The sequence below is a fragment of the Astatotilapia calliptera genome, chromosome 10 (genome assembly GCF_964374335.1).
Source record: "Astatotilapia calliptera chromosome 10, fAstCal68.1, whole genome shotgun sequence".
NCBI lineage: Eukaryota > Metazoa > Chordata > Actinopteri > Cichliformes > Cichlidae > Astatotilapia > Astatotilapia calliptera.
Window position 1 is genome coordinate 30874148 of NC_137431.1, and position 13786 is coordinate 30887933.

At 41.5% G+C, this 13786-nt stretch overlaps 1 protein-coding gene across 2 annotated transcripts in view; it reads right to left on the minus strand.

Moving 5' to 3' along the window:
* Positions 1-796: 796 nt before the first annotated feature.
* The window catches only part of LOC113017693 (polypeptide N-acetylgalactosaminyltransferase 10-like), a 121979-nt gene continuing 108989 nt past the window's right edge, over positions 797-13786 (minus strand). Inside the window, exons 9-12 of one of the 2 annotated variants that reach the window (XM_080307335.1) lie at positions 10666-10887; positions 9915-10031; positions 3247-3396; positions 797-2505 (exon numbers count right to left, since the gene is read on the minus strand). In XM_080307335.1, the coding sequence (XP_080163461.1) occupies positions 2341-2505; positions 3247-3396; positions 9915-10031; positions 10666-10887 (654 nt within the window). In that variant the 3' untranslated portion in view covers positions 797-2340. Of the gene's footprint in view, positions 2506-3246; positions 3397-7449; positions 9787-9914; positions 10032-10665; positions 10888-13786 lie in introns of those variants that run through there. The other variant, XM_080307336.1, reaches the window with a different exon arrangement.

The window sequence follows — 13786 nt, forward strand, 5'->3', positions numbered from 1 at the left end:
ATAGACTCTAATGTTAAAATGGCTCACAAGGTTCGTTTGAAAATCAGAAGAGCATGGTGTCTTTACACTGTCACCACGTCCATATAATAAACTCCACAGCCATGAAAACTGAGAATTTGGTAGACTGGACATTGCTGCCGCTCACGGTGAAAGAATTTTGTCAATACGACCTATACTTTTCATTTGGGAGCGATTTGTTTAGGGCTGACGTTTCTGTTCATTTTAAGCAGCAAAAGTGAGGCGCATGTCTGTGTACGTGTGTATGGAGCCATTGGGTGCGGTCACTATAGCAACCAGGCTCACACCTGCCTGCTTAACGAGCTCTCTGTCTCACTCTGCCAAGATTCATCTTAAACACTTCTCTTTCAACTGCTGCTGTGTCCACAGTGTTAAAGCCATCATTTTACCCTCAAAACGTCGCCATCGTTGTTCTCTTTCCAACACCGTGTCTTTCAAAGCTCAGACTTTTAAATTTTTTAAACTGTGTGGGTCCAAGTGGAGGGATCACATTTTAGTCATTCAGTGATTCAAAGAATATGAACTTTTAATATTCATTCAGATGTTTTCTGACTCTAAATGTTCTCTTCTCATTTCTTAGGGTTTTCTAATTTACAATTAAAACATTTTCAGCTTTTTTCCAACTTCTTCTTCTGTGTAACCTTCAGCTTTTAGCAGTTCAGCACTTTTGTTTTCAGGTTAAATTCGGTTTTTTTTTTTTTTATCTCATTCAAAATTTTTAACTTAAATTCAGTAATTATTTCATTTCAATGCATACATTCAGATTCAAGCATTCACACTGCAGTTTCTTCAGAAAATGCACTTTCTAGTTATTATTATTATAATAATTGCATATTGTTTTCTCCATTTGCTTTTGGTACAGCCCCAACAAAGTACACACTGTTGAATGTAGCAGGCAAATGAGCCCCAAACTTTAAACATCTTGCTGTGTGCGTAGTGCCAAAAAAGCACACTTGCTTGTATACTGCAAATCCTATGAGATGTAGTATGAATAATGAGGAGTCGTCGTAGTGATGCGAAGTAGCACGGCTATTTAGCTAACAAACCGCAGTAACCACGCAACCTTAAAACTAAATTCTGAACAAATACCTCCTGATTTAGTGGTCACTGCTTTGAGGAGCTTTTCTCAAAGCATTCTCAAATAAATGGACCCACTCCAGGGTGAGATCTCACAGGAAGCACTTGTTGGAGCCTTGTTGCAGTGCGATGACCTTACCTTGGATCTTCTGTTTGCCATTGTCGCTTTTATCTCTGCGTAGGCCTCAGACAGCCTGCATTCTTATTGGCTATTTTAAGAGATGCAGGACCTCTATGAAGAAAGCAAAATCTAGTCTGACTGCACCATTACCCAGCAGGAGTCAGCCTGCACATACCCTGGCATCGGATAGCGCTCGCCTCTGAGGAATATAAGAAGAACGTGGCACAGTGACAAATCTGTGAAGGACTAATCAATAAATACAGACAGGAAAGCAGAGAATAAGGAACAAATAAGTGAGGCACGTGCAAAAGGTCTTATCTCCTTGGACCGTCTTTGTCAACTTTCACCCACTACATTCAATGCAGCTCTGCCCGCAGACCAGGAGTTACACACATGAGGGGAAGGATGAGGGAGGGAACAGAAGGTTGTAAAGGAGAATCACTTCACCAGGTGATTTTCAGAGTGGTTCTGCCTGGCTTCACCCAGGTGTCAGTACGACTTTGGCTCAGCAAGAGCCCCTCCCCCCCTTCATCTACCCCCAGGGAGGTTGTCAGAGCTGGAGAGACATAAGGATATTTGAGAGGGAGAATGAAAAAGGTGGGCAAAGGTGCAGTCATGCAGGCAGATAGAGACGGACATGCAGGCAGTGGCAGACCGGGAGAGAAACGAGGGAGGAGAGATTGGAGGATAAAAGGTAGATGGACAGAAAGAGAGGGAGAGAGAACTGCAAACAACAAACCCCCAGAGAGGAAACAGTACAGGGGAAGAGAGGGAGATTTGAAACGGGCAAAAGAAATAAAGAGGAATGGCAGACGATAAAAAAATTAAATAAAAATCAGGAAGTGAGACAGACCTACTGCCACAGCAGCACCCCGACAGAACACACCCATCTCTCACAGAGTAACTTTTACACAAATCCCATCAATCAAACTCAAACCCAATCTTCCCTCACACTAATGCGTTTAACTAACCCCCTCTGTGTGCCGTCCTGCCTCACTCCCAGCACCCCAAAGAGAAACAGCTGTCACCTCATTGCGAGGTAAATGGGAAATACCCCAGTTCGCAATAGCAGCAGCAGCAGCTCCACTTCTGCGTGAGTCCTTCCTCGTGGATGCTGCAGGACTTCACTTGGCGCCCTGATTGAAGTGCTCCAGCACGGTGGCGTTGGTTTTCTCAAATAGCCACTGCTGAGTGGGCGAGGACGGGTCACACGTGTTCATGAAGACACGCCGCTCGTTCAGGCTGCTGTCGATACAGCTGTTGCTGACGGGGTGATACAGACTCTTATCCTGGAGGGAGAAACAAGGGAGATGACGGGCTGCGTCAAAGAGAAACTCTTTGGAAGCTCATTTGAAACATGGACAGTGTTTGAAACAATGACTCCCTGACAGCTATTGCTCTAAATGCTCAACATTTTCATGTCTCGTCTGTTTTATGTCAGCGAGAGGGGATATCTCGACTGTTCAAACCTTCTGTTTGTGAGGGACGGCCAATGAGAATAATCTTGGGTTAAGGGTGGAGGACAGGAACTATAATGGCTTGTTTGTGGTGGACGATAAAGACTGCACTAAAACTCAGCTCATGTTAAACAGTAACTCATGCAAAGATATTCTAATAGAATCAAATAATGAATATACAGAGCTGGGAATGGGTATAACAGGTCCACTTTAAACCAATGTTTGCAAGTAACGCTTTCAACTTGTGTTGTTTACTGCTGCCAGCATGTTTCTTTGTGGCTACATTAAATCCCACAATGGTTACAAAAATAGAAACGTGGCCCTTTGTAATAGCCGAGCATAAAAGCACAACAACATAATGAGCCCCGTAGATTCGGTTAAAAAGTGCAAAGCTTTGGGAACTGATTAAGCATTCTTGAAGTCATTCATTCTGAAGCAATTACATTTGCAATTTTGCTGTTTTGTACTGTAAGAGGAAAACAAAAAGGCTCAGAGAAAGAGCTCACCACACAAACATTACACATAACCACGCCGAAGGCTCCGACTCTGATCTCCGCTTCATCTCTGTCATACCTTTCTGTAGCGCCACAGCTGGTTGCCTTTCATGCCGTGGCAGTCGTACAGGGTGACGGGGCTGTTGTGGGAAATGGCATCGAAGCAAACTTTTTTCGTGTGCATGGGGTCGCCCACCCGAATGTCCTCTCTCCAGCCAAACGTAAACACCTGCAGGAGATATAACGTAATGATTTTTTCCTTTTTTGAAGTGCGATGATCTTTACGCGACATGAAAAATTCTCAGCACAGGGTGAAGGGACTTGCAGGGGACTTGAAATGAATCGTTTGTTTTGTAGGTCAGAACTTTTGAAAAGAGCGATACAGGGTTAAAATATCAATGTGGGAGAAATCGTTTTTATAACCTACTGTAAGAAACTTTCACTTTCCTATTAAGCTGCTTTTGCTCCTTTGTGCTGTTTTGCTTCTGTAGAGTTCAGAATTGAATTTTATAAAAATCTAAAAGTTTATCATAGTTGTGGCCTTTGATTATTGATGGGAACTTCTGACCTGTTTTATACAGGAGGAGACTTGAACACCTCGGTTTCTGGAGTTTTCTGTATGAAACCTGTGTTCTCCTCTCTCCTGGTTACTCTGGCTTCCTCCCAAAACCCAACAACATGCATGTTAGGTTAATTTGTGATTCTCTGATTGGCTGTAGGTGTGAAGTGCTATGGGTGAAATTGGCTTGCAGTGCAAAGTGCTCTGAATGGTCAGTAAGAGAAGAAAAGTGCGATACAAATGCCAGTCTGTGTCCATTCAGTGTGAATCAGACTTTCAGGGAGCAATCTAAAAATAGCAGCCGTACTGGAAGCAGTGCAGCACTGACAGGAGAGTTCACTACACTTTAGTCACCATTTTTCCCCCATATCCAGTGAGGGTAACACATCTGACTGATGACCGAAAGGTAGCTGGTTCAATTCCAGCCGGAGACACAAATGTCAGGAAACGCATCTGGTGTAAGACTCTGCCAAATCCAACACGTGGAGTTACCTGCTGTGGTGCCCGTTTGTGAAAAGGGAGCAGCTTTTAAATAGGCAGATTTTTTCAACTCGCACTGCATTTTGTATGTATGTGTGTGTATGTATATATATATATATATATATATATATATATATATATATGTGTGTGTGTACAAGATCAATGGGACCCTAAGAGCCTTCATCAGGAACTCAATGGGGATGTGGCGTACAACACTAGAGGCCAACTCCAAGCCCATAGCACAAGTTACCATCAAGTGTGGGATCTACCAAGGAGATGCTCTGTCCCCACTGCTGTTCTGCATAGGCCTGAACCCCCTCAGTGAGATCATTAACAAGACTGGCTACGGATACAGACTACGGAACGGAGCAGTTGTCAGCCACCTCCTGTACATGGATGACATCAAGCTGTATGCCAAGAGTGAACGAGACATCGATTCACTGATCCACACTACCAGGCTATACAGCAATGACACTGGAATGTCGTTCGGACTGGAGAAGTGTAGTCGGATGGTAACAAAGAGAGGGAAGGTAGTCAGAACTGAGGGGATTGAACTACCAGAAGGCAACATTGCAGACATAGAGGACAGTTACAAGTACTTGGGGATCCCGCAGGCAAATGGGAACCATGAAGAGGCCGCTAGAAAGGCTGCAACCACCAAGTACCTGCAGAGGGTCAGGCAAGTCCTGAGGAGTCAGCTGAATGGTAAGAACAAGATCCGGGCCATCAACACATACGCCCTGCCCGTGATCAGGTACCCTGCTGGGGTAATAGGCTGGCCAAAGGAGGAGATAGAAGCCACTGACATAAAGACAAGAAAGCTCCTGACCATGCATGGAGGGTTTCACCCCAAGTCCAGCACCCTGAGGCTGTACGCTAAGCGGAAGGAAGGGGGCCGGGGACTGGTGAGTGCCAGCACCACAGTCCAGGATGAGACAAGGAACATCCAAGAATACATTGGGAAGATGGCCCCAACTGACCGAGTGCTCAGTGAATACCTCAGGCAGCAGAAACCCAAGAAAGAGGAGGGAGACGAGGAACCATCATGGAAGGACAGGCCCCTGCACGGTATGTACCACCGGCAGATAGAGGAGGTGGCTGATATCCAGAAATCCTACCAGTGGCTGGACAAAGCTGGACTGAAAGACAGCACAGAGGCACTAATCATGGCAGCACAAGAACAAGCTCTGAGTACAAGATCCATAGAGGCTGGGGTCTATCACACCAGGCAAGACCCCAGGTGCAGGCTGTGTAAAGATGCCCCAGAGACAATCCAGCACATAACAGCAGGGTGCAAGATGCTAGCAGGCAAGGCATACATGGAACGCCATAACCAAGTGGCCGGCATAGTGTACAGGAACATCTGTGCCGAGTATAACCTACAAGTCCCGAGGTCAAAATGGGAGATGCCCCCAAGGGTGGTGGAGAATGACCGAGCTAAGATCCTGTGGGACTTCCAGATACAGACGGACAAAATGGTGGTGGCTAACCAACCGGACATAGTGGTGGTAGACAAACAGAAGAAGACGGCCGTAGTGATCGATGTAGCGGTTCCGAATGACAGCAATATCAGGAAGAAGGAACACGAGAAGCTGGAGAAATACCAAGGGCTCAGAGAAGAGCTCGAGAGGATGTGGAGGGTGAAGGTAACGGTGGTCCCCGTGGTAATCGGAGCACTAGGTGCGGTGACTCCCAAGATAGGCGAGTGGCTCCAGCAGATCCCGGGAATAACATCGGAGATCTCTGTCCAGAAGAGCGCAGTCCTGGGAACAGCTAAGATACTGCGCAGGACCCTCAAGCTCCCAGGCCTCTGGTAGAGGACCCGAGCTTGAAGGATAAACCGCCCGCAGGGGCGTGCTGGGTGTTATATATACTAACCAAATGAAAGAGTTATGTACACAGCAGATATTTTTTTAACCGTTTACTGAAAATGTTTATCCTTTGTCCTCATGTCAACCAGCCCATAAACATGTCTGCATGCAGAAAAATGTCCTAATATAATACACTACACTGGGTGCATTTTAGTGCATGTGGTCTGAAAGAAGACCACAGTTTTGTAAAAGAAGAGTCAGGTTCAGTCTATGACCACAATATAATCAAATCGCTACAAAACCCTCCTCTCTGGACTGCTGGTGTCATAGAAGGTGCTTAAGCAAGGTATCATGTTTTTGACAGATGAGCAATAGTGTACCTTTTGTTATTATGATTCCCCGTCATTCTTCACAGACGCAGACATATTACTAGATTTTGACAGACTGTTTCCATCTTTCTCTGCAAAGGTTATTTTAATGTGTGCAGCCTTTTCCTTTGTCTTTACTATAGTCACGTATATGTACAAAGGAAACACAGACCCAACTGCGGGCTTTGTAACTCTCTAAGCAGTCAATCAAATCTTTTATTCAGAGCACACGTGAAAACAGGAAACAGAGGACGAGCTGCAGAAGTCTGAAGAGGAGAAACAGGTGGCGGGGAAAGGAGGCTTAAAGAAAATTTAGTTCAGAACAATGAAGAAAAGGGGAAACCCCAACTAAACCTGTTCATTATTTTAAATTAAACACTATTTGAAGACAAGCTCTTATTATTTTTAAGGAGAAGCCTTATTTTACTTGAAATGAGAACAACACTTTACTACTTTATTATTAGAGTAGCCTTTAGGTCATTGGGAAAATTAGTAATAATTTTTAAAATACTGCTGAATTTTACTGTGTTTTATTTGATAGCCGACACTCATTTCTGTTCATTCTGTACACAAATGAGTGTCGCAGTAATTTCACGAACAGATACATCCTGAAGTTTGCTGACGACACAGTGATCGTCAGTCTTCTAGTGGGGGACGAGTCAGGCCATGGACAGGTTGTAGATGATTTTGTAAATTGGTGTGATGAGTCCTTCTTTTCACTTAATGTGTCTAAAACTAAACTAAAGGAGGGGAAAAAACTATGATTATTGATTTTAGGAAGTCCTCTGATAGCTCATCACATATTATCATTAAAGCTGGGATAGTTGAGAGTTATAAATATCTAGGTGTGGTACTTGACCATAAACTGTGTTTTCAATCTCATACTGATGCCACTACTAAAAAAGTTCAACAAAGACTTTTCTTTTTAAGGAAAACGAGATCTTTTAATGTCTCATCTGAGATGTTGTCTTTGTTTTATAGAAGTTTTATTGAATCTGTGATGTTCTTTTGTATCGCTGCCTGGTTTGGCAACCTGACGGTGAAGAATAAGAATCGGTTGGGACTTCTGGTAAAAACTGCTTTATTTTTGATTCAATAATTTTGTATTTATCTTATATCTATGAATACAGAGTATATCCATAATTACATACAGTTTTTATTCATGGTTCTAAACCTAAAAAACAAAGACCAACGTGTGCTGTATCAATTGTTCTTTTTCTTGACCCTTAGTTTGTTTTCTGTGACAGTGATGGATTAACGCAGCTTCTTATGATCCTTATCCATTTGTCTACATGTCGATGAGTTCATCAGAATGATTGATATCATAATCTGCTGATATCAAAGCTGCCTTAGCCGTGAAATCAACGATTATGATAAATCTTGATATGTTCAATGAATTGAAACGTCTCAACTAACAACTCATATTAGATTTTTGCATTTAGTTTCATTAAAACCAGCAAATGACTCATTTTGATTTGGTAAATGTAGAAGTATTTCTGGATTCCAGACATATCCAGACCAAAAAAAAAAAAAAAAAAAAAAAGTCTAATTCGCTCTTACTTAAAACCAAACATACAAAATTAAACTTTTAATCTCCATCTGTGTCCAGGTGACTGTCGCCCCTCTGGCTCCCAAACACTGTCTGAATGATTTGCTCCACTCCTCCTGTACAGGATCGAAAAGCCCCGACAAGGACAGCTGCCAGAGAGGCCACCTGTGAGCTGCAGCGAATGCATTTCGTGCTGGCTCTGAATACAGATTGAGACTGTGACACAAATTAAACTACAATGCATCTTCAGATTAAAGCAATTAAACTGTCAGAGCTGTGAGGCGCAGTATTTTGGCTGTGGAAACAAAAGGGGACATTCAATCCATTAAGTTTGTATTATGAGCTGTGCTTTAAGATCTACGCTGTGAAGTGTGAGTGCAGAGTCCTTTTAGAACAATGCAGAGATAATGAAGAAGCTTTTCCATCTATGCGGGCACTATTTTTTTTGACATTTATGTCTCGTTAGCTGACAAAATCCAATTACTTAAGCGATTTCATAAATGTGCCCTTAGGAAAAACCTAAAATCGCTCAACTTTGTAGTTGAAAGGCACATTTGTGGACCACCAGACTACGCTTTCCTTTAGATTTCTTTTTAAATCTACATTGTGGAGTATAGGTGATCGCTATAATGCTTATTACATCCTGGACAGCCTGATGACACAGCAAGAAAATAGCCGTTATAATAAATCACTCCTACCTGTACACCTGCCACCTTCAGCAATGTAAGGACTGGCCCACACTATCGAAGCTAACAGAAAACTCCCAATGCAGGGAATGCTGGGAAATCTGACCACAGTATAATGAATCTTCTGAGTAAGTACGGGGCGGAGAGTGAAACACATCACTGACAAAATTAAAGAGCAACTTCTTTTAATAAAGCGTGCCAGGATCCTGATGAAATCAAGGGTGCAATTACATCAACTATTAAAATTATATGGGGAAAATTAAACTATTAAAAACTTCTAAAATAACGACTTTTGGCCCGGGTATCAAAAGAAGATCAAAGTATGGTTTCTGCATGCCTAATGTTGAATTAATGTATGAAAAAGGAGGCAGTTAAAAGTTTCAAAAACAGGCTTTAAAAATAAAAAGGGAACTGTGTGTGCAAGGGTTTCAAATATTTAAGGGCAGGTCCACAAGAAAAAAAGTAAAATAAAGTAGAACGCAAGTCTTTGATGAAAACAAAACAAAACAAAAAAACCTGAACAAAAACACGAAAGAAAAAAAAACATTATGATGGATGAACCAAAACTCCCATGGAAATAGAAAAAGATAAGATAAGATAACCTTTATTAGTCCCACACGTGGGAAATTTGAAAAATATAAAGAAAAACAACAAAAAACAAAAAGGCCGTTTCTGTTGCAAAATCCTTGGAATCATAACATCCTCTGGGACTCACGGATTGGCAAAACCTGCAGTTTCTCCACCGGCCACTTGGGCTTGTCTTTAAAAAGTCAAACCATGTTGACGCCTATAAATCTGTACGCAAAGGCCACATTTTTTGAGCTTTGTACTGCAAGTTCAGCTTGGTCAGTAGAAAGATCTGACAACATGGCAGACACACTCCAGGTTACCAACGCGAGCAGCACAGGCAGCGATGATGCTGTGCTGAGTTTGCCTAATACAGTTACGCTGCAGCTTACGCTTCCCCTCAGGATATGTCTGGATTCTATTTTGAGATTTTAATTTAATGAAGATGCACATTTTGTTATGATCTGGACAATGTCAGCGCATTAATTCTCTGGATTTGCAGGTTTTCTTTATTGCCGCCTACAGTGATTGTATCAATGGGACCGTGTTAGGCGTGCTTACTGTGAGCACACAGGTTGACTTCTTTCTCACCACTCTCCCTGTATACAGAAGAACTTGGGTTAAATGAGTAATAATTAGACGTTAAAGGTGAACTAATAACATGACCTTAATCAGGCTCCATTCAAGCTACACTGATTAATAACTGACTTCAGTGACTTTTTCGTACCTGTCCATGTCTCCAGCTCACATCGCCTTGTCCCTTCACACAACTCTCCAGGCGGATAGGACTCCCCGACACAAAATGTTTACTCTCCATACACATGCTGCTACCCACGTTACGGATCTTCACCAAAAAACACACATAAGAGCAGAGTCACATAAGCATGAAAGACGGCAGAAAGACGTTATTCAGGCAATAAGAGTTGTACATCTTCAACAGAGATCAGAGGTTTTCTTAACTACCAAAATCACAAAGAATATAATGCAAAAAAAAAATCATCAGGCAGCTTCAAGTAGTATTACACCATTAGTTTGGGTTATTTCAGGAGGCAAGAACACTGCAATTAAGCTCTAATTAAATTCATGCACTGCTCCAGACATGCACAGCTCCAGACAGCAGTCTGGTATGACAGACAGATAGGAATATTAGAGCCAAATGGAGAGAATTTCTGACAGCTTCTTGAGTTATTTTAGAGGAAACCGCTGGTAATTACTCTTATCTTTTGGCCTGCCATACCAAAGGAGAAAAGGAAGAATTTGCTTAAGACACCAGTAACAAGACCAACTATCTTTAGACTGAACCTCTGGCACACAAAGTGGCATTTTAAAACTAAACTACATGAAGCTGAGAAAAAAATAGCTTCACATTACATATTCAAAGTACTCACTGTCATGACTTTCTAACACACATTTCTTGGTAGCTCTAGTTCCATCTTTCAATTAGGCTGCCTTTAATTAGAGGATAAGAGCAACTGTACCTCTCCCCATGCAGCAGCAGGAGGCTCCACAGGTGGGTAGTGCTTGGGCAGATCCCAGGCCACCTCACTCATGAACCACTTGAAGTTCTTGCAGTTGAGCCGGTTCCTCAGCTCCTTCTGCACAGTCATGTCTCCTGCCGACAGGTGGCGGTACTCAGGCCTGCGCTGGTAGATGTACTCGGCGTACTCGTCCATCCACACTTCTGCTACTCGCTTCAGGTTCTGAGATCAGAATGGTTTCTCAGTTAACTCTACAGTTACAGACCACATTTCACACTGTTAACTGTCAGAACAACAGACATCAAGTTTTCACACCAATCAAATAAATGACTATATTTATAAAAATGTTGTTGGTTCATTTATTGGCAAAAGCCGAGGCTCACAGAATAACTTTGCTACCATCAGGTTAGTTCTTTGTATATGCAGTAAATTCTTCTTTCAAATTCTGCTTCTTACACAACTACATGATCAAGTTCTGCACGAACTGGACCAACAAATACCCCAATTTGCTAAGCTGTCACAAACTGACTGACAGCAGTGATTTGTGTATGTAGTGCCTGAATTGGCTCATCAGACAGCAGCCTCTTTGGTTGACAATCAAGTAATGCAGGAAATGCAGTTAAAAGTAAAAAAAAATAATAATAAAAACATATATAGCACCTTTCAAGAAAAAAAAAACCCAAAACAAAGTGCTTCACAGAAGCTAAAACATAAAAACAAAAATCAACCAAAGGCAAGTTTAAAAAGATACGTTTTTAGCTGTTTTTAAAAGAGACCACCGAATCCACATATCTCAGGCTCAAAGGGAGAGAGTTCCACAGTCTAGGGGCCACAGTTACAAAAGCTCTGTTGCCTTTAGTTTTCAGCCTCGTGTGTTGGACAACCAGCAAGCCCTAATCACATGACCTCAGGGACCTGCTGGGAATGTATGGATGTAAAGGTTCCCTGATATATGTTGGTGCTTGTCCACGCAGAGCCTCGAATGTCAAGGTCAAAACCTTGAAGTGGATTCTGAATTTATTAGGGAGCCAGTGCAGCTGAATCAGCAGGGGTGTGACATGGGAGTACTTGGAGGACTTGCAGCAGCTTTCTGAACAACTTACAGATGCTCCAAAGAGGCTTTATATAAACAAGCAAACAAAGAATTACAATAATCCAGACGAGATGAAACAAATGCATGAATGACAATTTATAATTCAAAAGTCAAAAGTTACACCGAGGTTCCTGATAGAAGGTTTGGCAAATGTAGCAAGTGGACCCAAGTTTTCCATAACACTAGATGCAAATCCTTTAGGAGCACAAACAAGGACTTCAGTCTTCCCCTCATTTAGTTGAACGAAGTTTTCAGCCATCCAACCTCTAATGGAGTCTAGGCACTTATGCAAAATCTGTAGCATGGAAACATCTTGGGCTTAAAGGAGATATATAAATGAATATCATCTGCATAGCAGTGATAAGAAATGTCCTTAAAAGTGCTCAATAAGTGCTGAAGAGGAAGTAAATACAACAAAAACAATAAAGGCCCCAAAACAGAACCTTGTGGCACACCATAGGCAAGAAAAGTAGAAGAGAAACTGTACTCAGAGGTAGCCACAGAAAAGGATCGTTCATGCAAATAAGATTCAAACCACTCCAAAGCAGACCCTGATATACCCAGCCAGTGTCTTAGCCTATCTAGCAGAACATGATGGTTCACAGTATCAAAGGCGGAGGTCCAACATCAACAAAATGGAGCATTTTCCTGCATCACATCTCATCAAAATGTTGTGGGAGACTAAGAGTTTTACTTCAAAGACGCCCAAGTTAACTTTACAACAACTTTCAGGTAGAGAAAGTTGTTTTTGTCTTTAAAGCCTTTATAGCCAATATTTCCTCTTTTTTCTTAATAACGTGGCTGTTTCAGTGTATTACAATTTGGGCTATTGGCTGCAACAAGTGTCCACATGCACATTACATTCCTTTGTGGCTACTAGTTGGTTACTAATGGATATTCCAGGCTTTGTTTGTGCAGGTAACCCTCTAATATATTTACCATCTTACCATATGTAAATCAATAATATATTTTGTTCCATAAAAGAGCCATGAAAGATTTCACAAAAGCTGCAAATAGGTGAAGAAATCTAATGAATTTTCTTTATGATAAATGCATTGATAAAAAGTCATGAAATATGTTAGAAATTTAAATATTTGTGAAGTTTCAGTTTTTCAAAGTCATCTAATGAGAAACTGGACCAATTGTACTTGCGTCTATTCCCTAACCAACCACCAGTTTGATCATCAAAGTGGTGAAATTCCCTTTAGATTAATTCCAGACTCGTAATCTGCAGAACAGCTATCTGAGATTCTGTGTTAGTTTTGTCACGCTGTGCAGCACATTTAATATTCTCCCCTATGCCTTTTTTTTTCTGCTTTTGCTGTCTGAAAATATTTGTAATAAATATATAAATAAATAAAATCTGCTTTAATGTCTTACAGTTAGCTGGCCTGTTAGCTAAATTCCTGCCTTTCTGGGCATCGTGTCTTCACTGCAACAAACAAAGCCATCATTTGTACATCCTGCCACCCTTGAAGTTTTGATTGATTTGACATGACAAAATGATCAAAGCCGCTCAGTAGAAAGGAGGCCAGTCATCATACAGGACCTGTCATTGTGCCCCGGGAGGCGAGAGATGAAAAAAGTACCTTGTCTCTAGTCACGAAAGCAGATATAACACTGAACTGAATTATGTGCTAATTTACAAGGTGCCTTTATAAAGGATGAAAAACTGTCTGTTTCTTTTCTTTTTTTCTATATACTTGGTGTTGGGAAGCTGTTACGCCTAATTAGGTCTCTAATGACATTACACATGGATCTGAAACATTCTTTGTAGCTTTATGAAATAAGAAAATCTGAAATCAGCTGTGAGACTGGCTTGGCTTTAACAGAAGAAAAGGAGCAATATGCATAATGTGAGTTGATGTTGTGAATCCACACTTAAGTATTACTGCTTTGTCAATTCAACTTGTTTTTATTTTATATTTATATACTGATGACATTATTCACTAAAGATTGAAAAGATGAATTATCAGGAAAGAAAAACCCAAATGCCAACTGCATTCATTCTTCCTCTTTACTCAGAGG